Source organism: Siphateles boraxobius, unplaced genomic scaffold (genome assembly GCF_051911475.1).
Source record: "Siphateles boraxobius isolate OS27281-9 unplaced genomic scaffold, OSU_SipBor_1 24, whole genome shotgun sequence".
NCBI classification, from domain to species: Eukaryota; Metazoa; Chordata; class Actinopteri; order Cypriniformes; family Leuciscidae; genus Siphateles; species Siphateles boraxobius.
Window position 1 is genome coordinate 15488023 of NW_027508855.1, and position 26693 is coordinate 15514715.

A 26693-nucleotide genomic window follows, 5' to 3' on the forward strand; every position below is an offset into this window, starting at 1 on the left:
AAAGCGACTTGCATTGCATTTCAAGGTACACATTTACATTCTTATCAGTTCTGAACAAGTAGCTTTAGTGTAGCTCAAATGTAGTTCTCTCACCTCTTCTTTAGCTTCTTTCCTTCTTCTTTGGAGGCAGGCAGGATCATAGCCAAATACGGCCCATCCACTTCAAAGAAGATGCTGTTCTCAGCTCTGGTCTCATATGTTAGAGATGCAGGGTCCACCAGCTCTTGATACTGATGATTTGTGAAACCCTCCTACATATACAAATGACATGATCTTTACAGATTATCATTAGTTATTCCCTTTTAGCCATCTTTTTAAAGATATCTTCCTTCTTAATATATAATTAACCTGCTAATAATGTGGTTTACTGCTGAAAAGAAAGGCAAGATAAATTACCTTGACCATGATATTGAGCATGGCTCCTGGATAACTGATGGTCACCTTTGACTTCTTCTCATTGGTGGATTTTATGACAAAGTTCTCAGGAAAGGTGTTGGGAAGAACACACCAGATACCATCAGTGTCCAACTCCAGAGGCCTCCTAAATAAAAAGAGAATAAATTAATCAGTCAATCAATTACAAAAAACTGGTGTTTAAATTAATTACAAATCAGACAGTGTTAATGGGTTTGGTGTAAGAGCCTAACCCAATCTGCTCAATGAGCTCTCTGGCCTGGGTGATGATGTTGGCACCAGTAAAACACACAATCCCAGCCATCTCCATCGAGTACCATCGTGCTCTGAGAAACATAATAAGAGCCATCATAAAACAGGAGTTAGAAAACAAAAAGTTATATCAGCAACTACAGAAGACAAGAAACTCCTCAGGTATATCTGCTCTAGCACTGGGCAATAAAAGTGCCTTGAAAAGTGATGACCCTGATTGTTCAATACCCTTTTCTCATGACGTATCCGTAGAAGGAGTTGAGGATGCACTTGTGCGCCAGTTGCAGAGACTCATAAAGAATCTCCATATTCTTGCAGCGCTTCACTTCTGCTGCATCCCCTTTATCCTGTGCTGAAGACAGCTTCTTCTTCCACACCTGGAAAGATTATGAAAAAAAAAAGTTATTCCTTCCTGCATAGGTGAGCAGACTAAAATATAACATTAAAAGATGACATATCCTAGAAAAACATATCCTTTTGAAATAGAGGAGTTTGATGCACTACGTAGAATAGACTCAACTTTATTGTCCCGCTCAGGGAAACTAAGATTGGTGCCAAACACTAACCACATCCATATAGTATATTTTAAAATACGATGAACTACAAAAATTATAAACAATAATATTTTACAGGTTGCACAAAGAAATACCAAACTGTAACATGCATAACAAAATAAACAATTCAACACCATTTAGGCCTGAATCCAGTACCTTGTGGAGTCCTTTGAACTCATATCGACGGTCTCTGAAGGCTCTAACCGTGTCAACATAAAAGGAGTTCTCTCTCTGGCAAATGGTAGTGACTCTTTCCTCTAGTCTGGTCAGGTGAACCTTCTTATAGGCTTTTCTACAGTAGTCTAAGAAAATAAATACAAATGTAATAACGTGTCTCACTATTCATCTATACAAGTGACGTACAAGTGCATAATTTAAGCTTTTCTTGGTCTGACAACAGTCAGACAAAACCTAGATCCTTGCAGATGGTTATGAGAATCAAGAATATACTGACCTCCCAAGCGCTTCTTCTCATGTCGAGCCTGTTCTTCTCTATTGAGCACATGGAAAGCGCGAGGTGGGCCGTTTGGGAAGAGAGGGGGAAACTTCTCTGACTCCAATTGTTGCTGAATGCGGTGAAACTCACTCCTACTGGCCGGCACTATGAGGAAATAAAAAACAGTCTGAACCTCACTGATAGCAAAACTATATTAACACTTTATAATAGTTAAAGGTTCAGTAATTATGAAGTATATAAATGTTATAATGTCTGTTTATGTTATTACTAACCAATGTAATTATAAGGTGAGGCCAAAACTACTCATAACCAGTAATAAAGTATATGACTAAAGCATACAATACTATTCAAAAGTTTCAGTAAGTTCGGTAAGAATTTTTAAAATGTTTTTTGAGAGAAATCTCTTTATCAAAAAACAGTGTTCTCTATTTTAGTATATTTTCAGTCCTGTGAAGACAAAGCTTTTAATTTTTTAATTTGTTGTGCTGCTTAATGTTTTTGTGAAAAAAATGAAACTTCTTCGATGAATGGAAAAAAGATTTATTTGAAATGGAAATCTTTTGTAACCTTATAAATGTCTTTACTGTCACTTTTGATCAAGTTAATGTGTCCTTGCCAAATAGAAGTACTAATTTCTTTAAAAAAAAAAAAAAAAAAAAAAATTATTTGGCCATTCTTCAGTCAACCCGAGATGAAAACAACTGTGGCATTAAACGTCTCCTCAAAGATGTAAGAAGTTCAAATCACTCACTAATCTCTCCTCTCCACTGCCATGACATCTTGCGCTGACAGTTTGCACCAGGTTTATTAAAGTCACAGGCGGCACAGGTCGCCTCGTCCACCATGGCAGAGGGCTAGGAGCAAAAAGATAGATTTGAGAGAAAGAAATTATTTAGCTCACTTTATTCATATACAGCTGAAGGGAAGAAACTAAAAGTTGTCTTAAAATGTCATTACAATGAAGTTAACAACTTAAGCACCAGTATAAGCTTAGAACTGTATTATACCTGTAGTCTGTTGGTGAGGATGATGTTGGGGTACATAGCCCCCACATCCAGATGGTAAATAAGAGGACACTCGATTCTATTGGGCACTTCCTTCAGAGAGATCAGCTTCCTTTTGATCTCATCACACACCTGAAACAGGTAAAAATAATTAAATAAAGACAACTGGTATTTAACTTGATACATGCAAGCATGAAAAACATCATTCACAAAATAGGACCATGTGTCCAAAAAAAACATCACTGAATACTGACTCTGACTGACCTCATTAAAGTTGGTGACCTGCTCAAGGGGAATCTTCTCCTCTTCCTCAATCGCATGACGAAGAGTACGTTCTACCCTCTGAATTAAAAAGTCAAATGCTGCGGGATTCTGTCAGAACATAAATTATAAATAATTATGAAGATACGATACAAATAAAACAACATGCTTGATTAAAGATGGACTCCCAGTTACCATTTTAAAGCGACAAGGGATGTCACTGCGAAACACACCAGACTCCAGAGCCTCGACGTGGCCACCCACATAAGTCTCAGAGTCGAGTACATGACCATCATCTGTGAGTTTATTAAAGACCTGCTCCTGCTTGTTTGGGAAGACAATGTTGGCATGGAAGGCCTGAACCATCAGCAAGGCTTCACACAGGGTACCGGAGCCTTTCCGCAAAACCTGTTTACACATTTGTGTGTCCAGACCATGATGTTAAAAACAATTATATTTACAGCTTTCTCATCACAATGTAACAATAAAAACCAAGAGTTCGTAAATACAGACCTCATCAGGTTCCATGGGAATAATGGTGCAGAGGGCAAAAATAAAGGGATGAACATATTTCATGTAAAGGTAGTATGTGGCCACAGCATCAGACACTGAATAGGTGGCCAGAGTCTGAAAAACAAAGATACAGCACATAATGCAAAAACAAGAACTGTCAAACAAATCCATTAAATCCAAAAATGTAAATATTTCATTAAATGGAATAAAATATATATATAAAACAATGTAAATAATAATAAATAAAGAAATAAGTAAATGATTCACAAAGTAACAAATTAATAGTCACAAGCAATTTGATGGCTAATATGCAGCTACGCCAAGCAGGATTTTGGACCAATGAGATTTATTGTTGGCCACACTACACAATGAAAATCGAACTGACCAGCTAAACGTCTTGTTAGTCGTGTCTGGTTACGATAAAAACTCAGATTAACATAGTATGTACAATGTATGGTGTTGTTACATTAAAGGGACATTGTGTAGGAATTTCTCCCATCTAGCGGTGAAATTGTATTTGGCATTCAAACGAATTGTGCTCTCCAGCGCCTCCCTTTTTCAAATGTGTGTTGCATCTACGGTAGCTGTTATGTACCAAAAAGCTATGACAAACAATGCAAGAACAATCATGCTCTATTAAAATATATTCTTATCGAATTTCTAGGTTACAAAAAGTAAACTTACAACCTTGTTTTCAGCACCTTCACTTTATTCAATAGCTGCTATTCATCAAAGAGCCTGTTTAACTTTTAACTATAAATGTTCTACTGTTTATTTAATAAAGTACACATCCAAGCAATGAAAAAAAGCATGTCATTAAGACTGTAATATTGACTTAGCCTACCTGTCGAGGAGAAAACAGGCGACTTCAGTGTCTCTTTTGAAATCTTTCTCCTGCATTAGCTCTTTCCATCTGGAAAAAGCTATCCCGACATTGACTCTTGGTTTTTGTAATCTCCGGTCACGTTTCCTTTTACGTTAAATTTTGGACTTTTTTTGGCGACGAGGATTTCTTCTCCTGTGGCTCTGCATATGTATGCTATTAAAAATAAGTGCAATGCAGCCTTTTAAACTTGCTCCTCCGTTTCTGCTGCTTTCAGTTACGTGACGCTGGCTCTGAACGAAAACATGTTGTGGAAACGCGTTGGCCTAGTACTTTTTGTCCCTCTCTGCTATTATAGTTTTTCAAGATGGCGGAACGACATGGAAGCCTCCGTGGACCTACCCGTCACATGTATATAAAGATAATGAATTCTTCGTTTACGAGGATAAGTCAGATAATTGACAGAGGTATTTGTACACCATTGAGGAAATATTTACAAATAAAATATTGATTTTAGATAATAAAATACCTAAAAAACTACACATAGTCCCTTTAAAATCTGTTATAAATTTATTTATATTTTGCCTGACATTTTTCTGAAATGCTAAATTCATAAACCTCGGAAATAAAGTGTGTTGACTAAATGTTTATTGTGTAGTAAGTGAACGGTCATCCATGTAAATGATCAATGAGTGTGAAAGTTGAGGAGTAGAGGAAGCACACCTGTGGTTCTTCAGTAGCCATACGGCACATCTCCTCTGGGTCCAGCTCTACAGGGTCATAACCTAACTTAGCTTTTGCTGCAGCCTTGAGGTTATGACTTCCTACAGGCAAGTAACTGTCTCTCTTTACCCACCTGAATGAAGAGAGAGGGTGAGACAGGGTGTATTTCATAATATAAAGTCATACACAAGCCATTCATTAGAAAAAACATTTAAGCCACTCTTACCTGAGGCAGTCCATGTGAATAGCTTGGCTGGCTTTATATTCTCCCTGATTGTCCTTCTGGAAGCCGATCTCCTGGTGCATAATCAGGCCAAGTTGGGCCGCCCTGGTCTCTACAAATGGCCTGAGGACATAGAGACACAAATTCACCATCATCACATGCTACTCGTCAAAACACAAAATTTTCAAAACCATGTGTAAATTCAAAATAAAAACATAAAACATTCAAAAGGATTTTATGTCATATAATATCAAATAGGCTAACAATAATAGTCTTAAAGAATGTCCTACCAGTCAAAGAAATCTCCGTTGTAAGTGACGAAAATGTTCGGCTTGGTCTCATGGACGTGTTCAAACCATCTCTGAATGAGAGAGGCCTGAAAGCAGACAGAAAAGGTCAGAAATAGGGAAAGCAAATTTTTAACAAACTACAGAAAAGTTTATCAAGCCTTGTTTTACAATTGATGACATTATATCAATTGTTCAATTAAAGCACTCAGTACCAGTCTGGTAAACAATGCACATCAGATAATCTTCAGCCTTACCTCATCAGGTTCATTAAATACTGTGAAAGGGCCCTCGTATTCAGGTTTAGGTGTGAACTCGAAGTCTTCAATGTCCTCAGAGACAATTTCTCTGTTTGTGATGAGGAAGCCCTGGACAAATAGCACATACATTATAAACCATATCAAATATTAAACATATCAAAGAGGCAGATAAAATTGAAATACAGCATGAATAAAACTGACAGTTTAATTACATATTTACTGTATGTAATGAATGACTGATCTATCGTAAGAGCACAAAATACATTACCTGTCCATCTATCATGTATGATATCATCATGATCTGGTCTGTTTCAGCATCAGGAAACTTCAGAGGGAGTTTAGTGGTCTCAATATCAAATGCCAACACTACAGGGTCCTTAAAATGACAGAAAAATACTGCCATGAATAAGTGATTCGTAATAATTAATGCAGGATCCTCAGTGAATAAAATGGAATGACATTATTGACAATCATTGCCAAAGACTAAGCAATGATCTCAAGCATTTAAACTCTTTAAGACAGAAGCATTTGTTAAGATTCTTACAGGTCTTTCCACAAGATCATCCCTGCGCACAATCTCAGGAGGATAGGCACTTCCTCTGTATCGCACATTATACCAGTGAGCCTGTCAGAAAACAGAGCTGTCAGTCAAGAAGGTCTTGTTTAAAAATTAAACACACTGTATAATCAGTCATGTAGCCTGTATGGGATGTTTCTTTACCACATGAATCTTCAGGTCAATAGAAACACGGACGTGATAGGGCACGTCATATTCTCGCATGTCCAAAATGTTGTCAAGCTGCTCAGTCATCTTCTTCGACGAGCCGTCCCTATCCTCCGTCACTACACTCCCACCAACCAAAGCACTGCAACATGCAAAAGAAGCAATTACGTATAGGTTTGGATAACAATAGAGAAAAATGTCAAGTGCATTGTGGAAAGTCTTACAAATTAATTTCTTGAATACACTTTTTGAAAACTATTTTTTAAATCTCTTTTAGGATTTTTTCCTTTTACAGCTGCAACAAAGGTTTCAAAATAAGCAGGACATCTAAATTTACAGTGTGCTTTCTTAACACTGCCAAAATGTGAATACCTGGATAACATGCTTGTGTATGCGTCATTGGACTTCTCTCTCTCTCTGTTCTTACGGACAGCAGGTGAGATCTCCCTTTTCACTTTAATAAGGTCATCCACAGTGTTAAAATAGAGTTTGATGTAGCTCCTCTTCAGGCCGACCAGGTGATTGGGCTTTTAAAGACACATAACAATCAAATTAATGACAAAAATGACAAAAGAATGAGTAAAAACAAAAAGGAAGTATTGATAAATAGATTTTGATTTAGATTCATGGTATATAATGGCATCAGACTCTTTTAAATTGATTTCTTCTTTAAACTTTTCTCCGAGGCTTTTTGTTAACACTGTTTAGCATTATGATGGACCACGATGCCTTATGTTGTGTAATAGTGGTGTTTTAAGAGATATGCTGAAACGCTGACATAGGGTTGGGCAATATAGCGGTAGACACAATGAACCGGTGGAAATTTGTCAACCGGTGGGAATTTTGGACTATCGCAGTTATGCTCATGTGACATTGCTGTGCTGTGCAGTCATGAAAGCTTATCGTTTGCATATGTTTTAAAGCATTGCGATTTAAAAACAGGTGATTTTAAACTGTTGAAACCTGCTTTTTGCCACCTAATTAGGCTTGAATTGTTAAATATGGTTAAGTGACCATGTATTTGCAAGTAAACAGTCATTTATGTCTAAGGTGAACATTAACAGTTGAAAGAGAAAACGCATGAGTAGCCTATAGTGGATCTGTGCAGTCGGTCTTAAAGTGAAAGCATCCAAATTTATCTGCTGTCACTATTAATGCGAATCAAACAAAAAAGAGAAGATCTCTCACTGCTCTTGACTGAATCACTTTTGTAACTTTAATAAGAATAAATGTATATTTCATTTACACAGTAAAGACTATGCATTGTTTTTCTCTACATTTGATTACTTTATACATTTTATGTAGTGTTTCTAGTGCTTAAAGTTTTTCAGGTAGGTGCATTTCATTTTTAGTTTGTTTTCTTCGATCTTTCTTTATCACCGTTTACTTGTCTTCAGTAAGCTTGAGAGTGTTTTTAGGCTAGTATTAGTTTTTTAAATGATATTGAAAAAGAATTATGAAATTTCAATGGTATCAAAAATGTTATAAAAACCTTATGAAAAGTAAAAATAACTATATTGTGAATATATATTGTTATATTGTTATATTGTAAAATTACTCAAATCTTGATATAAGATTTTGGTCATATCACCCACCCTAACCCTGAAATGTCTTTATTATGTAATTTAGTGGTGTGTAAGCTTGTTTTATAATGTAAATTTTAACTGTGCTTTACAAAAAAATTGCCTTGGCTTGCCTTGCCTATCAGGAACATAATTGATGAAAACAAATTAGTAGAATTAATGTATGAAAGAACTTAACTTACCAGATCTAAATCTTCCTTTGGGACAACTTCAAGCTTCGCCACTTTCCCTTGAAACTTCTTTGACAGGAAGGAGATAACCTCTCTTTCACAGTTCTTTAACAGATACAAAAAGACATATAGTATCATTCAATCCATCCAAACCAAAATGTTTTCATTCAGTTAAAAAGCTTAAACTCACCTTTTTAGTGGCTATGTAGAAATACGGCTTATAAGGAAGAGCAACCTGTGGGGACACGCACACAAAAAGGGAAACTTACAACATCAGGACCTCTGCCAACACAACATTCTTTTCCTGCTCTATGATAATGTCATAAAGGATAAAATACATGTTTTAAAAAGTGGAGAAACCTTTAATGTTACATTTGAAAGAAGGAAATTATGTATATTTGCAAACTGCTGTAATATCGCACTTTGAATCTGTTTCCATCTTCCTGTATGAAGTAATAGTCCACACAACTGATCATCCGCTTGTCATCATCCAGAATTTCAGTCTGAGAAAAAATACATAGCGTAACGTTCAAAACTTTCACAATAGTGGCAAAATTATCAGTAAAAAGCCAGAAAGCACAGCGTACTGTTAATCTAATTACAGTGTGTGAATGTCTGACATTCATTCTTACCGGGTGCATGTTGATCAGCCATCCCGTTTTCTCACCAGGCTCCTTCATCCGTTCGAAGCCAAAGCGCTCGTCCATCCCATCAGTGAACTGACTGCGCTCCAGCCGCTTGACAGCGGACAAAGCAGATGCATCATCCCTAAAAACCAACAACATGAAATCTACAGCAACAAACCCGTCGTCCACATTCAACAGACGTTTTGACAACTGCAAAAGCTGCCGGAGCACGCAATGAGGGAAAGATTCAGAGAAGAGATTGTGTTCTACTAATTGTTAGTCTACTCTGTGCTAATTCTACTAATTAAAAGTCTATGCTGGCAAACTGAAAAGTAGCAGGATTTGGTTTCAATCTAGACAATGGTCAATTCTACCAAAGTTGTCGTCTTGACATTTCCACCTCTGACAGTAGTATCAGGCTATATTTGAGGTCAAATATTTTCCTAATTCTTGAATAATCATCTTACATTCAGCTATGACTTCATAGTAATGGAGATATTGAATGGAATATTTGTAATAGAAATTATTTGTTGTAGATGGAGTTACCGTTAACTAAAACTATTAAAAACGTTTTTGTTAAATGTAATGAAACCGAAAAAAGAAAAAAAAAGTTTAGATGAACAATTTTGAAGAAAAAAAAGTTACTACCTGAACTGAAAATCAATACATTTATAATATTTTGAAACGTAAAAAAACGTAATAAAAAACGACAAAAGCACAAAGCACAATAACTTAAAAAAAACCCTGAAGATATACAAATAAATATTTATTTAAGATATTAGTAAAAACTATAAAAGTGTGTGTGTGTATATATATAGAAGTAATACTACAGGGACACTTTAAGTGAACTGCAAAAAAGCCAATAAAATGTTTAAAAAAATTGTGACCATCTTTCTAGCTACAACATACAGATTTATAAAGATTTTAAACTAAAATCTTTTTTTGTTATTTGTCAACTACCCAAACACGGTCTGTTTTTCCAAACTGTAACGTTACCACAGATACTGTATAACTGGTAATTACCATTATAACATTCTGTCGTGTCAACATTATATATATAACATTAACGTTACACTTACTGCTGGTTGTCCTGATCCCCGCCTCGGTCTGTTTTATATCGCCCACTGTTTTGTAAAACCATAGCTGACAAGAGTCTCAAGAATCAAACCAGTCAGCAAATACAGCAGAACTGAGTTATTTAACTTAGTTAAACGCGTCACTCCACACAATTCGACCAACTTTCAGCGCGATGGACTTAATTTTAGACCTTCCGTTCGCATGAATTTCTCTAATGTGCTGCGAACACCGATAAAAACCCGTATGTGTCCTTATAAATGTACATACAATTCGCGTTGCCACCGGTCTACATAGAATATTACTGTAAATATATATTTCCGTTGTTCATACTGTGCCGACATAGAAATTTGGCGCGTTTTGTTGCCGCGAGCTCCAGTCACCTTCCTGCTTTGATCCCGCCCCTCATCATTTCGACCAATGAAAATGCAACCTAGTGCGTACGTTTTTTTTTTTTTTACTAATGCTTTGTTTATATTTATATTTATTTTAGTACGTCTAAAAATGAGAAACTTTAGGTGTGCGTAATAAAAATATAAACCGTGACGAATAAAAATATGAATAATTATTTTTTTGCGGTTTTTTATGTTTTTGATGACGTCTACTTTGCTCTCCTCCATTCAAAGCTGTTAATCTGCGCATGTCAAGTAGCCTCGTCTCCTCCCTTGACATCCAGGAGCAAGAAGCGATATAATTCCTATCTGTATATTCCATGATATTGTTCCCTTCTGTCATATCGACGTGTTTAATTTAATATGTTTATGTTCATTTAAGATGTTACGTTTATTATTAGACGTTTAGAGCACTACAAAAATGGCAGATGGATCAGATACACTTGTAGCTAGCTAACGTTATTCGTATTGAAGGTAAGATTGTAAACAATCATAATAATCTTTTGGGCAACATGGTTCAGATGATCCAAAAACAGCTCAAACCGTCCGACAATTTACAAACAAGTTCAAATTAAATTAATTTGTTTTCTTTTGTCTTGCCCCCTCGGCTGGATTAAACCTTGCTAGATGTAAACTGAATGTCATGGTTTCCTGGAGCCATGTCTTGTAAATCTAAAGTTGCTCCCAGTGTTGATTTTGACCACAGCTGCTCTGACAGTGTTGAGTATTTGACACTCAACTTCGGGCCTTTCGAGACTGTCCACCGCTGGAGGAGGCTGCCGCCATGTGATGAGTTTGTGGGTGCAAGGTACACATTTATACACGTTTTTCTCCATCTTTAATTATAGGTTTTGTATTCAGCTGTATAAACAGTGTACATTGGGGTTTGTTTCTTTCAGGCGTAGCAAACACACTGTTGTGGCATACAGGGATGCCATCTATGTTTTTGGAGGAGACAATGGGTGAGTATTTTGGATTTCCTCCACTTTCCTTTCTATCCATAGATATAGAAAGATCTCACTCTGGTGATCTTTTCTTTCAGCAAGAATATGCTTAATGACCTGTTGCGGTTTGATGTGAAGGACTGCTCGTGGTGTCGGTGAGCGCTATATGTTAATCGCTTGAAGGTGCATTTGCTTGAATATGTTTTTTTTTGTAGCCTCTAACATGAATTTACATAATTAATAGGGCGTTTACTACTGGCACCCCACCAGCGCCAAGATATCACCATTCTGCAGTTGTGTATGGAAGCAGCATGTTTGTATTTGGTAGGTTTTCAATGTCAAGTCACTTTTATTTATATACTGTGTTGCGTTATACAATACAGATTGTTTCAAAGCAGCTTCACAGTTATAAACAGGAAAATAACAGAATCAATGTTGCAACTTCATCAAATATTAGACCAATTTAAATTGGCTGTAAAGCAGCTCTTAAAATAGTGTCATTATTCAGCTCAAGTCAGTTCAGTTCAATAACTGTGTAAAGTTCATAAATGATGAAATTAGTTCAATTCAGTTATAAGGAGCTGTACAGAAGACAGTAGTGTCGTTATTCAGCTTGAGCCAGTTCAATGTTGATTCAGTTCATTCATTCACTGATTTAAAACTCAACATTTTATGTGCCATTCTATGTCGTGTTTTCCTTTCCTGTGTGCGTAATGTATTCTTGCTTGTATTTTTAGGTGGCTACACTGGAGACATATATTCAAACTCTAACTTGAAAAACAAAAATGATCTATTTGAGTACAAGTTTGCTACCGGGCAGTGGACAGAATGGAAGGTGGAGGGACGGTAAATCATAAGTTTTCAACAATTATATATTTTTTTTGTCATTCTCATCGTTGTTGCCTGTTGCTGAATGCAAATGGAAACGGGACAGGCTACTTATCTCATTCCAAATGTTCAAAGACTCTCTTACATCATACCATAATGCTGCGAAAGCTTCTTATTTTTGTTATTTTCGTTAAATTCTCTTCTGCTATGCTTAGAGGAGGTGAAAGCATGGCTAGCCCGAAATATCCTCTTTCTAAATGAAGATGAGACTGAGGTCATTGTTTTTGGCCCAAAGGAAAATTCTCAGTGTATAAGCCCTGATTTAGAGAGTCTATCTGCTTTTAAATCCCCAGGAGTGCACAACTTAAATGTTCTTGTTGACCAGCCTTTAAAATTTGATAAACACATTTCATCCGTAATCAGTTCCAGTTTTTACCAACTTCCTCTAATGTTTAAAATCAAAGGCTTTCTCAATCCGAAAACTCTGGAAATGGCTGTTCATGTATTTATTATGTGCCGGCTAGATTACTGCAATTCCTTATATTGCGGTATATCAAGTACTCAAATGGGCCGTCTTCAGTTAGTCCAAAGTGCTGCGGCCAGACTTATTCAGAAGTGTCGTAAATATGAGCACATCACTCCGATTCTCAAATCTTTCCACTGGCTGCCGGTTCGACAGATAATAGATTTCAAAATTCTACTCTTTGCTTTTAAATCTCTATATTTATACATCGCTCCTGCCTATCTCTCTGAACTAGTTCATCCTTAAACGCTGCCCAGAAGCCTAAGATCCCACGACTAGGCTCTGCTGGTAGTCCCTCGCGTTAGACTCAAGCGTAGAGGGGAGCGTGCGTTTGCGTTGGCTGGGCCACGACTCTGGAACACCCCGCCTCTAGCCTAGAGATTAGAACGGCCCCTACCCTGTCTGTCTTCAAGTCTCTGTTAGAAACCTACCTGTTCTCTTTAGCATATTGATCTCTTTTCTTAGGCTGGTTTTACTATTTTATATTTGAGTCTGAAACTTTTTTGCCACTCCTGTTTTCCCATTTTATATTTGAGTCGGATACTGTTGTGCTCTCCTGTTCTGAGGTTGCTCTTAGCTTTGCTGCTTTTATTTGTGATTGTGTTATGCAGGTTTTATTTTTTCATATGGTTGTTCTGTAAAGCACTTTGGTCAGCCTGTTGTAAATGTGCTATATAAATAAAATGAACTTGAACTTGTTGTGTTGTCTGTCTGACACTCATTTTTGTTTGTTAATACTTTTTTGTTTCTATGTTCCAGTCTGGTTGCCAGATCGGCTCATGGAGCCACGGTCTATAATGACAAACTCTGGATTTTTGCTGGATATGATGGAAATGCCAGGCAAGCATGTTATTCCCCTCTTTACACGGCATTGAATGGAAAATTTAAATCTGTTGTAACACAAACAAATATATTTCAACCTAAAACTATGGGATTTTTTAAAAATGTAACTGTTAAAATATAAATTAACTATTTTTTTGTTTCCAACAGGCTGAATGACATGTGGACCATCAGTCTTCAGGATCGTGAGCAGGCATGCTGGGAAGAGGTGTCTATCTTTGTGTGATTAATTTAAATTTTGTCTAATTGTATTATTATTTGACTTTAAGCTTTTTCTTAAGAGTTTGTGTTCACCTTTAAAATGCATAATAACTTTTCTGATGTACCACTTTCTTTGTTTCTTATAGATTGAACAAAGCGGTGAAATCCCACCTTCCTGTTGTAACTTTCCAGTAGCTGTATGTCGGGATAAGATGTTTGTCTTCTCTGGTCAGAGTGGAGCAAAGATCACCAACAACCTCTTTCAGTTTGAATTCAAAGGCCACATGTGAGCACGGCAAAGAGGACATTGATAAATATAATTTTATGTGTAATACTGTATGTACATGAGTTTTTATTATGTCAATTCACTTAAGGCTTAAAATTGTTTCAAAGAATCTTCACAGTAATAAACAGGAGAATAACAGTCAGTTTTGAACCAATGTCAATTCCAGCTCTACAGCAGACAATATTGTCATTATTCATCTCATTTCAGTTAAATGTAGTTTCAATTATGTAAAATGTTAAGGAAAGAGGAACAATACAATTTGTATATGCAATTAGCAATGTAATTTTCCCACAGATGGACCCGTATCCCAACTGAACACTTACTGCGTGGCTCCCCTCCGCCCCCTCAGAGACGCTATGGACACACCATGGTGGCGTTTGATCGTCACCTGTACGTGTTTGGAGGGGCGGCAGACAACACTCTACCTAATGAACTGCACTGCTATGACGTGGACTCACAGACCTGGGAGGTCATTCATCCCAGCACCGACAGCGAGGTATGACCTGGACAGAACACAGAGGAATTTAAGTAAAACACCAGCTAACATAATTACTACAAATCTATAATATTCCCATTGAGAATTAATGTTTGTTAACATGCACTACCATTCAAAAGTTTGGGGTCAGTCAGAATTGTTTTTGCTTTCATTTAGCAAGTATGCATTAAATTGATCAAAAGTGGCAGTAAAAAAATTAGTTACAAATAATTTTTTTGGTTCTTTTGGATTTTCTATTCATCAAAGAATCAAAAATAATAAGCAGCACAACTGTTCAAGAAGCCGAAATGTTTCTTAAGCATCAAATCAGCATATTAGACTGATTTCTGAAGGATCATGTGACACTGAAGACTGGTGTATTGATGCTGAAAATTCAGCTTTGCATCACAGAATAAATTACATTTTAAACTATATTCTCATAGAAAGTGTTATTTTAAAATTTACTAATATTTCACGATAGTACTGTTTTTATTGTATTTTTAATAAAATAAATGCAGCATAGTAATGGTGAGCATAAGAGACGTCTTTCAGAGAAATGTAAAAAACGTACCAACCTCAAGCTTTTGAATGGTAGTGTATTTGCTTGTAGTCATTTAAAAACACTTGCAGTTGAATTAATTGTAATAAATCTGAAATATTATGGCTGTACTGTACCTATAGATCAATTTCGAGCCGATGTCACAGTTACGTCACGGCGCTAGCTGGAGGCAAAACAAAGAGATACAGGCGGCCAATACAAACCACCACAGATTCGGCTACATAATAAGGAGCTTAAATGATTATTATTATTATTAAACGTCATCTTGTTGTGTTGTTGGGTGCAAGAATCAATGAAAAATGAATATGCTGTATCTAGAATTTTTATTTCTAGAAAATATTCACATCATTAAAATTGCACCGTAATGTCACTACATTGTCGTCTTCTTGGGGCTGTACTACTTGTACATGACCATTCATCACATAGTTATAGGCATCTAAAGATTTATATGCCCTCAGTTACTCTTTACGCTCGGATTCTCTATCAGATAGGTGTATAAGTCAGGCCACTCAACCGGAGGTAGCCTACCGTTAACGTTAATCCTGTCAGATCGTCCATCCATTGAGTGAGTGTGTACGGGTCAGCCAATCTGGTTCCGTCCGTTAAAATTAACTTTTGCAAATAACAATCGTGGTACTGGACAGTGAGTGACCTTGCACATTAAGATAAAATCAGATTTTCTCCAGTCATTGTTAAAAACAAGCTAACAAAACTTGCAAACCAACGTTAGGGAAGCGGCCAGAGTGATCGTTCTGCAACCACCTAAGCTCCGCCCACAAAAAAGTCACCATGTTTACCAACTGAAAAGGGGTCTATAAATTCATTGCAACATCATAAGCATCCATGACTCAATTGTGGATGTTTTCAGCATTCATTTTGATGAGTTAATTGAGTTCCCATGCATTTTGGAGAAAGGATTTGCCTTTTAGCTTGTGGTTTGTTTGTTAAATAAACATTTTGAACTGTTTCTCTCAGATGCCAAGTGGGAGGCTGTTCCATGCAGCAGCTGTTATCCATGATGCCATGTACATCTTTGGAGGGACCGTGGACAATAATGTACGCAGTGGAGAAATGTACAGATTTCAGGTGAGTGCTTGACTTCCAGAAACACACCTGCTTCATCTAATGCAATTAATCATGGCATAATATTGTTTAACTGTTCTTTTTTAATTATTATTATTTTTTGCCCTAGTTTTCTTGTTACCCAAAGTGCACACTTCATGAGGACTATGGCAAACTTTGGGAAAACCGTCAGTTCTGTGATGTAGAGTTTATCTTGGGGGAGGTTAGTTTGTCCTGTAAAAAATAATAACTTTTTTTTTTATCTGATACACATTGAATCATTTATCTGAATCATTGGCAACAGTTTAGTTTTAGTAATAAATTACCCTTTTTTATTTTCTGTTTACAGAGGGAGGAGAAGGTCCTGGGTCATATTGCCATTGTAACAGCTCGCTGTAAGTGGCTCCGAAAGAAGATTCTACAGGCGAGAGATCGACAGAAACAGGTCTATTTCATATTTCATTATGTCTGGTTTTGTATGCATTTTTGTTATGGAGAAATTTTACCTTTTTTTAGGGTGAAAAAAGGAAAAATTAATACTTATTCCATGTTGTCCTATCAGCTGTTTTCAAATGAGGGGTTTTAAAATACAGTATATATTAATAAATATTGATTAAATTTTAAAAATGTTGTTTTTGTAGATATTTACCTTGTAACATGAGTATTTGTATTATTTGCACAAAAAAACATTTTTTTATATTTTATTCCTCCATTTAGGTACATTGTCTAAATGAATGTGAATTCCTGTCCAAAACTATTTACTTTTGGCTAATCAGAATGTAAATAATATTTGGCCTCTTTTTACAGAAGAGTAAACTCGAATGCAATGAGGAGAGTGAGGAGTCTGGCTCAGGCAGTCAGAAGGACAACTCTGGAAAGTCCTCAAGGGGTCTTCCTTTATTGGAAGTGTCAATCAGAGAGGCAGATGCTCAACCATTTGAGGTTTTGATGCAGTTCCTGTACACAGACAAGATTCAGTACCCACGTAGAGGTAAGTTACACCACATCTTAAGATATGCCTTCTGTTGATCTGCTTAAAGTGCCCCTATTATCTTTTTTTTTTATATTACCTTTCATGTAGTGTGTAATATAGCAGTTTGTAGGGCTGTAGTACTTGATGGTATTCGGTCTCGGCCACTTGTCTTGCCAAATATGGCTTTTGGTCTCGACCAAGTCCAGGTGTCTGTTCCCAGTAAGCACACATAAAAGCCGTTTATTTGCTCTGGTGTGAGCCGCGATTGCGCCAGAACCAACCAGTTATCGAGATAATTCAGCATGTGCACTCCACAGAGTCTCAGGGGAGAAAGTGCTGCGTCCATGCACTTTGTAAATGTGCGGGGTGCTAGGGACAGACCGAACGGCAGAACTGTGTACTGATAAGCCTGTCCCTCGAAGGCGAATCTCCAGAACGGCATGTGCTGGGGGGCTATCTGGATGTGAAGGTATGCGTCAGATCCACAGTGGAAACACTGCTATTATAAGGTATCACCATGTCATCATTCTGTTTTCTTTAGATTAGAAGATTATATGATAACAAGGGGAATGTCTATACTTAAAAATCCTGGGTGTTGTGACACTGTTTTTGCTTTTACATCAACAAATAATAACCCAAAATGATTGTCTTGATAATGTCATGCATAAGACCTTTTTTTTCCTGTTCTGGACTCAGTCTTGACTCAGACTCAAGCCTTTTTGGACTTTTTCTTGTCTTGGACTCGAACCTCTTTGGACTTGGTCTTGACTTGGACTCGACTAGTCCTGGTCTTGGACTCGACAAAGCTGGTCTTGACTACAGCCCTAGCAGTTTGTGAATGTAAAAGATCTGCAAGTGCACAATAAATGGAGTTGTTGTCTGGAGTTGTTGAGAACTGATTCTGAACTGCCTGAAAAAAGTTGTCAATAATTCCAGTCTTATTCCTGAACAAATCTATGTAGGTTTGTAGCAAATTTGCATAATTTTGCCTGCAAACGTCTATTTTGACCCACCCTCAAACACTGTAGTTGTAGCTAAGGCCTGTATGAGTTTGATTTGGGATGTCGACATGTTGAGCAGATGCTTTTTTTTTTCTGCGCTGCCAAAGCAAATTCCCTTTGCATGTACTTTCTAAAGGATGAGGACTCGGTCTGGAATTGATACAGTAAAACCATTCTTACTGTTTGTATCAGTCTCTGTATCAAGTGCTGAGGAAGCCTTCGGAGCTGAAATTCAGATATAGTAATGGCTGTTTTGTTTCTGACACACACTGTAAGGGGTAGACCAATCAAAACAGACTGGGCCATCTGACCAATCAAAACGGAGTAGGCTCTCGGAAAGGAGGGGTTTAGAGAGACCAGATCCTTGATTGAACCGTTTCAGAAACTGAGAAAAGAGATGCTGCAATGTATATTATGAGGAAAATTTGTGTTTTTTGACCTTGGATGCATGTAGACCTATTGTAGGAACCCTTCAAAACAAATTTAGGAACCTTTAAAATAGCATAATTGGGGCACTTCAAGAAAAGACATATAGAGTGTCACGGGGTCATATTTTAAATCACTCGCCTAAGAGTCTTCCTTCTCTCTCTCCGCAAGGTCATGTGCAGGACGTGCTGTTGATCATGGACGTTTATAAACTTGCTTTGAGTTTTAAACTGTCCAGACTGGAGCAGCTCTGTGTTCAGTACATTGAGGCATCGGTCGATCTGCAGAATGTCCTGAGCGTCTGTGAAAACGCAAATAAACTTCAGCTGGACCAGCTCAAGGTAAAGTTGAAGACATACCTGAATATAAATAAACTAACCTTGTTAGAATGTCAAATTCCCTTCTGTATCTACATTTCCGCTCACCAGGAACATTGCCTGAACTTTGTGGTCAAGGAGAGTCACTTTAACCAGGTCATCATGACTAAAGAGTTTGAGCACCTGTCCACTCCGCTGATCGTGGAGATAGTGAGACGCAAACAGCAGCCTCCTCCCAGAGTCTACTCAGATCAGCCAGTGGACATAGGTGAAAATAAGCACACAAATACAAATACACACACATTCGCTTTCAGGATAAATCTAAAATTGGGGAGATGGCTCCAGAAACCAGGATGCCTTTTCTTGGTTTCAGGCACATCTCTGGTGCAGGACATGAAGGCTTGTCTGGAGGGGGCGGGCCATGAGTTCTGTGACATCATCCTTCTGCTAGATGGTCACCCGCGCCCTGCACATAAGGCTATACTTGCTGCTCGCTCCAGGTAATGGACACAGTAGTCAATAGGGCCTATAACAACACCTCGATAAAGCTTTGAAGTATTAAAGGAGATGAGTGTATGGATATGTTCTTAATGGAATACTATAAACTACATTTACTGCTTTTTATATTGCTTTTTAAAATTAAAAGTGTGGGGCAGTATGCATTAAAAAAATGTTGTTGTTTTTTAAACATCTACATTGAGCTATGTTGTTGTCATATGACATGATTTCAATGCATTCACATGGGCATTTCAGCAAATGATGTATGTCAAAGTGAATATGATTTTTGTTTTTTTAGTCTTCCAATCAATGAGTTTGGTAAATCACAGTTGATAAAACCATTCATCACCATCGAAGTGGACGGTCAAGTTGACAGCAATGTATTCTGCTTCAGTGTTATTTTAGTGTCATTATTATAGTATTCATTCATATTTTGAATTAGTTTTTATTTTTATAATTTCCATTTTCATTTTAGTAATTTTTATTGTCTTTTTTGTCTGTTTAATTATTTCATTTATGTTAATATATTATTTCCTTTTAATTATTATTTCAGTTTTTGTTTTGTTATTTTCAGTTTTAATTTTAGTACATCAACTAAATGAAATTGAAAAATGTTGCCTTTGCAGCTAATTGAAATCAATTATTATTTATCAATTAAAACTTTTTTTTTTTCAATTAACAATAATAACATTTCTTTGATTATGCAGTAAGTCGTCTGGGTATTTCATGAGCAAAGTGCACAGTATTCATACGGCATATTATTTAATTTTACAACATAAACAGAAACTAGTAGTAAGGCATTCCAAACATGTCTTGATTATTTTAACTGTCTTTTGATTTATCAGTTGATCACTGCCTCAATTCTTTCTCAGTTATTTTGAGGCCATGTTCCGCTCCTTCATGCCAGAGGACGGGCAGGTGAACATTTCAATAGGTGAAATGGTTCCTAGCACACAGGCCTTTGAGTCTATGCTGCGCTACATTTATTATGGGGACGTCAACATGCCTCCAGAGGACTCGCTGTATCCTCATTACCGCTTCATGTTCCACATTTTATATTGTAATGTGCAATCTTTCTTTCTGAGACCATGCATAATGCTTTGTTGTAATGCCTTTGACTCCCTTTTATGTTATTATTGTTTTTAGATGTTTATTTGTCATATTAATGTCATCTAATGTTTTTTTGTCGTCTAACTCGCATGTTAGAAACATGAATGATACCTTAAATAGAGTAGCTTGTTGAGGTGAGATGTGCTGTTATTTTTGCTAATGACCAGACTTGCAGATGGCAGATGATGAAACTGAATGAAGGCTGACGGAAGAACCTGAGCTGTATCAAATTTTAAATGATGTGTTTGCCCTTAACTAGTGATACACAGATACCTGTTTGCAGCACCTTATTACTACGGTTTCTCCAACAACAGACTGCAGGCATACTGCAAGCAAAATCTGGAGATGAACGTTACTGTAGAGAATGTGTTACAGGTATGTATCATATATCATACACTATCGTTCAAAAGTTTGGGGTCAGTAAGAAATTAATACTTTTATTTGGCAAGGATATATTTAAATGAATTAAAAAGTGACAAAAAAAATATATTTCAAATAAATGCTGAAATTTCTGGCAGTTTCCACAAAAATATTAAGCAGCGCAACTGTTTTCAACATTAATAATAATAAGAAATAGCCTATTTCTTGAGAAGCAAATCAGGATATTAGAATGATTTCTGAAGGATCATGTGACACTGAAGACAGGAGTAATGATGCTTAAAATTCAGCTTTGCATCACAGGAATAAATTACATTTTAAAATATATTCACATATAAAACAGGTATTTTAAATTGTAATAATATTTCACAATATTACAGTTTTTACTGCATTTTCGATTAAGTAACTGCAGCCTTGGTGAGCAGAAGAGACTTCTTTCAAAAACATTAAATCTTACTAACCCCAAACTTTTGAAAGTTAATATGCGTCATATAACGTTCGAACCCTTTAATGATAAAGAACAGCAGTCACATGCCATCATCCCTCCTTTATCCTCAGATCTTGGAGGCGGCTGATAAGACTCAAGCTCTGGACATGAAGAAACACTGCCTGCATATTATAGTCCATCAGTTCACCAAGGTGGGTGTGCTATTGACCACAGCTCTAAGCGTGTGCTGGCTACCTCGACACGGTTAAAAACACGTCACCAAAGTATTCGGTCCAATGTGGATAACCTCTACGAGCTCTTTAATGTGTACGGTATTCTGGTCAGTTTTTGAGAGAGAGATCTGTAACTATGTACTGTCAGGCAAAGTTGTCAGATATGCATTTAGACCTATTTATCATGTTATCAGTGTTATCCATCACGCATATTTACTTCAGTAGTGATAAATTGTCCCACTTTCAGCTACACTAAACAATTATAGCATTTTAAATGCCATTGAGTGCCTTTGTGAACATAATTTGACATCCTGGTGTTATTTGGCCCTGTTAGCTTATCAGTTTATTTTGGTTGTTTATTTGCGGTCTATTGCATGGCCTGTGTTGTTTACCATTTATTTCTTTGGTTCTCCTTCCTTCCCTGAAGGTGTCCAAGCTCCCCAACTTGCGATCGCTCAGCCAACCGCTGCTGTTGGACATCATTGACTCCCTGGCATCCCACATATCAGACAAACAGTGCACTGAGATGAGCTCTGATATATAGTCTCTCCTCCCCTTTCACATCCCATCCAATACTTTATGAGCTTTTTCATTAACGCTTCTGCTCCATTTCCTTCCCTTTTATCCAGCACCTCCTCTAACCCTTATAATTCTGCTTCACACCCCTCCTGTTCGCTGCATCACATTCCTCTGGATTTTATTCCCCAAATTGTGTTTAAGAGACATGCTGGGTGATTGTTCAGTTTCATTCGTTTTAATATGCTATTTTGGGCAAATACCTTTTTTTAGTAGTGCACATCAAATCAGTTGACGGCCCACAACGTTGTTTAAGTAGACATACAATTATGTGTCCCACATAATGAAAAATTTGATTAGTATGACTTTTTAAAAAAAACATGTCCATGATAACCTTTCATTTCAAAATCCAAAGAAAAAAATTAAATGTTATATTGCATAAAGAAAATGAACTAATTTTATAGCCACCCATATTTTTTTTGCATTTTTATAATGACAATTATGAACATTTTAGAGCCAAATTATGATTCAATAAATGATTTCATCAGGTTCTTGTAAATTAAATTAATTAAAATAAAGTGCAAGTACAAATAATACCAATGTGTATAAATAAAAAATCATTTAATTTTTCTTTTTTGATTCATTAAATATGACCTGGATTTGATCTACTGCACTTTATGAATATAGTAGACTATTTATTCCTGAGCCTTGTAGTGATTTTGTGCTGCTGTTGTTCTGAGTTATGTCAGTGCTCGTATTTATGCAGTTATGGCATAATATAATTATATGAGGGGATCAACACATCAACCGTCAACTCATGTATGCTTTACTGTAATCATTGAGATGTTCTGTTGGTCCTGTGGGAACTATGCCTTAATAAATAGTGCAACATCAGCAGACTGTTTTGTTGTTTTATTTTCTGTGTATATATTATGTATACAGTAAAAGAATGTAGACAAGATGATGGATGGCTATGACAAATTTGTAAGTATTTATTTATTTTCCCTCTGTCCAATGTGATTGATAAGATTACATTTAACATGCTATTTGTTAACAACAACATTTAAAGGGGTGGTAAAACTCGATTTCACTTTTCTATCTTTAGCTAGTGTGAAATGTTGCTGTTTGAGCATAAACAACATCTGCAAAGTTACAATGCTCAAAGTTCAAAGCAAAGGGAGATATTTGCTTTTAAAGAAAAGGACTACAACAAACGGCTGGTAGGGACTACACGACATTCCTCCCGGGTTAGTGAAATCAGCAACCCTAAAAAGTACATAACCCCCGCCCCCGGGACACGCAGTCCATGTTGAAAAGAGGAAAAGTTGTTGACTAAGAGTACATTTGTGAGTCAGCTCAAACTTCAGCATCCTTTTTTTCACATGCAATAAAAAGTAACTCTGTGTGCATCTCACAACAGTTTCTATACAGCGATTTATAGATTATTATGACAGAATATGCTAATTGAAGATAGTTAACTCCACATCAGCAACATAAATTCATCAACTAACCATTCATAGACGTCCTGTTGCATTCTTCTTCTTGAGTCTCTCCATCTTTGTCTGACTCTGTTTTAACATTAAAGGCAGACCAGTCTGTCATTTTAGTGTGTCTGCTTGAGGTAACACTTAAGAGCTCTTGAAACCCCGCCTTCTGAGGTAGCTCATTTGCATTTAAAGGGCCAGGCACAAAACGGTGCGTTTTTGCTAACCCTCAAAAAGTGACAACTTTAACATGCTATATTAAAATATCTGTTGGGTATTTTGTGCTAAAACTTCACACACACACTCTGGGGACATCAGAGATTTATTTTACATCTTGTGAAAAGGGCATTTTACCACCCCTTTAATGGATCTTTTCGAATACCATGTATAAACTTTACTACCTGACCTGAAGTCCAATTTAGCCAATCAGAAAATTGCAGTCAGATACAGCACCTTTGATGAAATTATCCAAATGATAAGTTGATAGAGATGCAAAGAGTCCCTTTAAACCAAAGTTAAAGCTGAGAAACGTTTTTCTCAAACAACTGAGAAACAGCTAATTACATTACTCATCAAAATTGTATTGGAGTAAAGAGTACATATACCTATTCAAAACATGTAGTCAAGTAGAAAAGTTGCTAATATCTTTAATACTTTCAAAGTACCCAGAATTATACTTAAAGTACAGTAACTAATTACATTCCAAATACTTTACACCACTGTAAGTTGAATACTTCACTAAAAAGTAAAAATCACTGATGTTGTCAAAAAATTTTGAATACAATATAAGCATTATTAACTGAAAAGCTGTTTGCTGTCATTCTCAACAGAACACCATAAAAGCTGAGCCTCAGACAGGGGTGATGAAAGAAAAATGAACAATTTTGGATGGCAGTACAAAGAGGATCATTCTCTTCAGAGTAGCACACATGCTGCCAGGAGCTGCAAGTGCATCTGGGCATCTCTCAGGCCACCCGGACTTCATTATTATCTGCCATTGTTAGTGATTGAACATATCTCGGATCATTAGCATCATTTTACAGTCGACTGAAGAGGCCCTTTACATTAACCAGTTTTATTATTGCATTTTCACATAAAGTTTAGGGTTAAGACCAAACCCCTATAGAGGCTCAGTTCTAAAGGGAAACTTGCCTGTGATGTTCAAAGCACAGTGCAAATCCTTGACCTTTAACCAGCCATATTATCTTCATTTCAGTGTGTGGATCTGGTTACATCAGATATGGGAAGATAAGCCTGTGTAATGAAGTCTTCTAAGAGTAAGAAAATTTAGCAATGGTATTTAAGTTTAATTTAAATTTGTTTTTTTCTTTTCTTATAGCAATTATGCAAGTTTCCTTAACATCCAACTTGGAAGTTTGACAAAAATTATATATATTTTTTAACAAGAGCAAAGATGGAGGCATATTTTGTCCGACTTTCAAAATAGAACTTTAACTCATGCCATTACCAGTAAAAAACAAACAAACTTCTAATTCTCTCTCTGGCAATTAGATATGGCTAGGGTTCCTCTTTCAGTGGGTTATGTAAATATATGCACCTCTTGATGTAAATAAATATTGTGATGTTATTTCCATCAAGAGGTGCATCAATTTTTGGTCAATATCTTGTATTGGTAATGCAAGAGTCAAGAACTCTGTAAAGTTTATTCCAGCACATCCTAAAGACTTTTAATGAATTTAAGGTTTGGACTCAGAGATGCCAATTCATGTGTGAAAATGAAGTCTACTAAAGTCTATTTTAATTAGAGTATTCATCTCTTTCAAAAAATAAATAATAATAAAAATCTTACTGACCTCAAACTTTTGAATGCTAGTGTATGTCTGTTTCACATAAATAACGTATGAGAGGTTAACACTTAGGGTTAGAGGTTTGCCATCTTTAAGCCTATTATACATAAAGGGGAAGATTGGGTGTTCAAGGACAAAACGTGAGGATGAGTTCAGCTCAGCGTGTAGGACAAGGTGTCCGATTTCGTGCCGCTGGTCTCCGAAAATCAGAGGAGCTTCGTGACAAAAACCGGTGGTACATGGTGTTCTCAAAGCAAAATGCAAATTGCTGTTCATTCAGCTGCTACCTGACCCGTCGCAAAGTAACAGTATATCCTAAAACTCTAGAAACGCTTCAGAGTACACTGTAAAAAATGATCGTGATTTTAACGGTAAAAGACTGTAAAAATGCTACAGTGCAAAACTGTTAATTGGTTAACAGAAAGTTTCCTTACTATATATGGTAAATAACTGTGATAGATCTAACGGTACATTTAATGTAATTTTACTGTAAAATACCGTTAAATTTACAGTTTTTGAAAGTGAAAAAGAACAACTCATTGTATAATTTACAGTGAAAAAACGTAAATTGACATTCCCACAATTCCTTGTGTGACACTTCACATTTTATGTATTTTTATTGAAATAACTATGTTTCTTCTTAGTTTTCTTAGTTCTTTTCTAATCAGTTATGTACATTAGGGTTTTATGTCACATTTAATGTTGTTAAATTAATGTTTATTGCATTTTTATAATTTCATGTGTTACCGTGATGGTGTTTAATGTTTGTGCGAATGAGACTGTGCAGCTTCTATATAATAGTATTAACTTTCTTGTGAAAGATTGTTTGTGATAATCTTTGATTTATCACGTGACTCTCATCACTGCTGTGGTGATTGTTGGTTGTCAGTGTATTACAATGGTACAAAACAGATATTAATACTTCAATGGGTTGGTAAATTAACATTAAATCAGATTATGTAATACGGTTTATTACTGTAAATTTTACGTTAAGTCTGTAAAACCAATAACGTTGATACTGTATTTTTGACGGTAAAGTTCTGGTAACCACAGCTGCCGGTTTTATTCCGTAAAAACAACGGGATTTTTTTTACAGTGTAATTATCAGCCAAAATTAGCAAAGAAAGAGACAAGTGCATAGGCTTTTTCTTAAGAAGTTTCTTTGAAGCTCCTCCTAATTCTTTCTGTTCTTTTCCCCTCAATTTCAGTAATGTCTTATTACGCTCTGTTCAGGCTTCTTGCACAGACTTAAAACTGGACATATCGTATTTCCTCTTTAAAAAGCAGTTATTGTCCTCTGTTACGATATTCATCAGTTTGAAAAACAGTCCCGTCGTTGTGAAGGGCTGCAGGATTATCCGAAGAACAGGTGGGTTTTTATTAAAGCAAAGGAGGAGCCAGTCCAGACTAGACGAGGAGAAAGGACGAGTTGAAAATCTGAGACCGCATCAGATGGATAGACAG

At 36.4% G+C, this 26693-nt stretch overlaps 2 protein-coding genes across 2 annotated transcripts in view; one reads left to right on the top strand and one right to left on the bottom strand.

The window, feature by feature from the left end:
• pole (polymerase (DNA directed), epsilon) overlaps positions 1-10348 on the bottom strand; it is a 29450-nt gene extending 19102 nt beyond the window's left edge. The window contains exons 1-24 of the mRNA XM_077241645.1: positions 9954-10348; positions 8881-9016; positions 8671-8751; positions 8439-8483; positions 8261-8353; positions 6868-7022; positions 6493-6637; positions 6316-6396; positions 6040-6147; positions 5769-5879; positions 5515-5600; positions 5228-5347; positions 5002-5134; positions 3456-3569; positions 3138-3350; positions 2946-3053; positions 2685-2813; positions 2429-2531; positions 1675-1821; positions 1377-1522; positions 895-1043; positions 648-740; positions 397-541; positions 94-251 (exon numbers count right to left, since the gene is read on the bottom strand). Coding sequence (XP_077097760.1) covers positions 94-251; positions 397-541; positions 648-740; positions 895-1043; positions 1377-1522; positions 1675-1821; positions 2429-2531; positions 2685-2813; positions 2946-3053; positions 3138-3350; positions 3456-3569; positions 5002-5134; positions 5228-5347; positions 5515-5600; positions 5769-5879; positions 6040-6147; positions 6316-6396; positions 6493-6637; positions 6868-7022; positions 8261-8353; positions 8439-8483; positions 8671-8751; positions 8881-9016; positions 9954-10015 — 2861 coding nt within the window. The 5' untranslated portion in view covers positions 10016-10348. The remainder of the gene's footprint in view (positions 1-93; positions 252-396; positions 542-647; positions 741-894; positions 1044-1376; positions 1523-1674; positions 1822-2428; positions 2532-2684; positions 2814-2945; positions 3054-3137; positions 3351-3455; positions 3570-5001; positions 5135-5227; positions 5348-5514; positions 5601-5768; positions 5880-6039; positions 6148-6315; positions 6397-6492; positions 6638-6867; positions 7023-8260; positions 8354-8438; positions 8484-8670; positions 8752-8880; positions 9017-9953) is intronic.
• A 213-nt stretch (positions 10349-10561) lies between these two features.
• Positions 10562-22831, top strand: lztr1 (leucine zipper like post translational regulator 1). Its single transcript, XM_077241646.1, has 21 exons — positions 10562-10814; positions 10968-11148; positions 11240-11302; positions 11383-11439; positions 11529-11608; positions 12022-12130; positions 13395-13475; positions 13626-13683; positions 13823-13962; positions 14257-14458; positions 15972-16082; positions 16189-16281; positions 16408-16503; positions 16866-17049; positions 18630-18799; positions 18887-19043; positions 19149-19275; positions 20146-20295; positions 20653-20758; positions 21320-21400; positions 21849-22831. The coding sequence occupies exons 2-21, from the start codon at positions 10979-10981 to the stop codon at positions 21963-21965; spliced, it is 2352 nt and encodes a 783-aa protein (XP_077097761.1). The 5' UTR covers positions 10562-10814; positions 10968-10978; the 3' UTR covers positions 21966-22831.
• The last annotated feature ends 3862 nt before the right edge of the window (positions 22832-26693 follow it).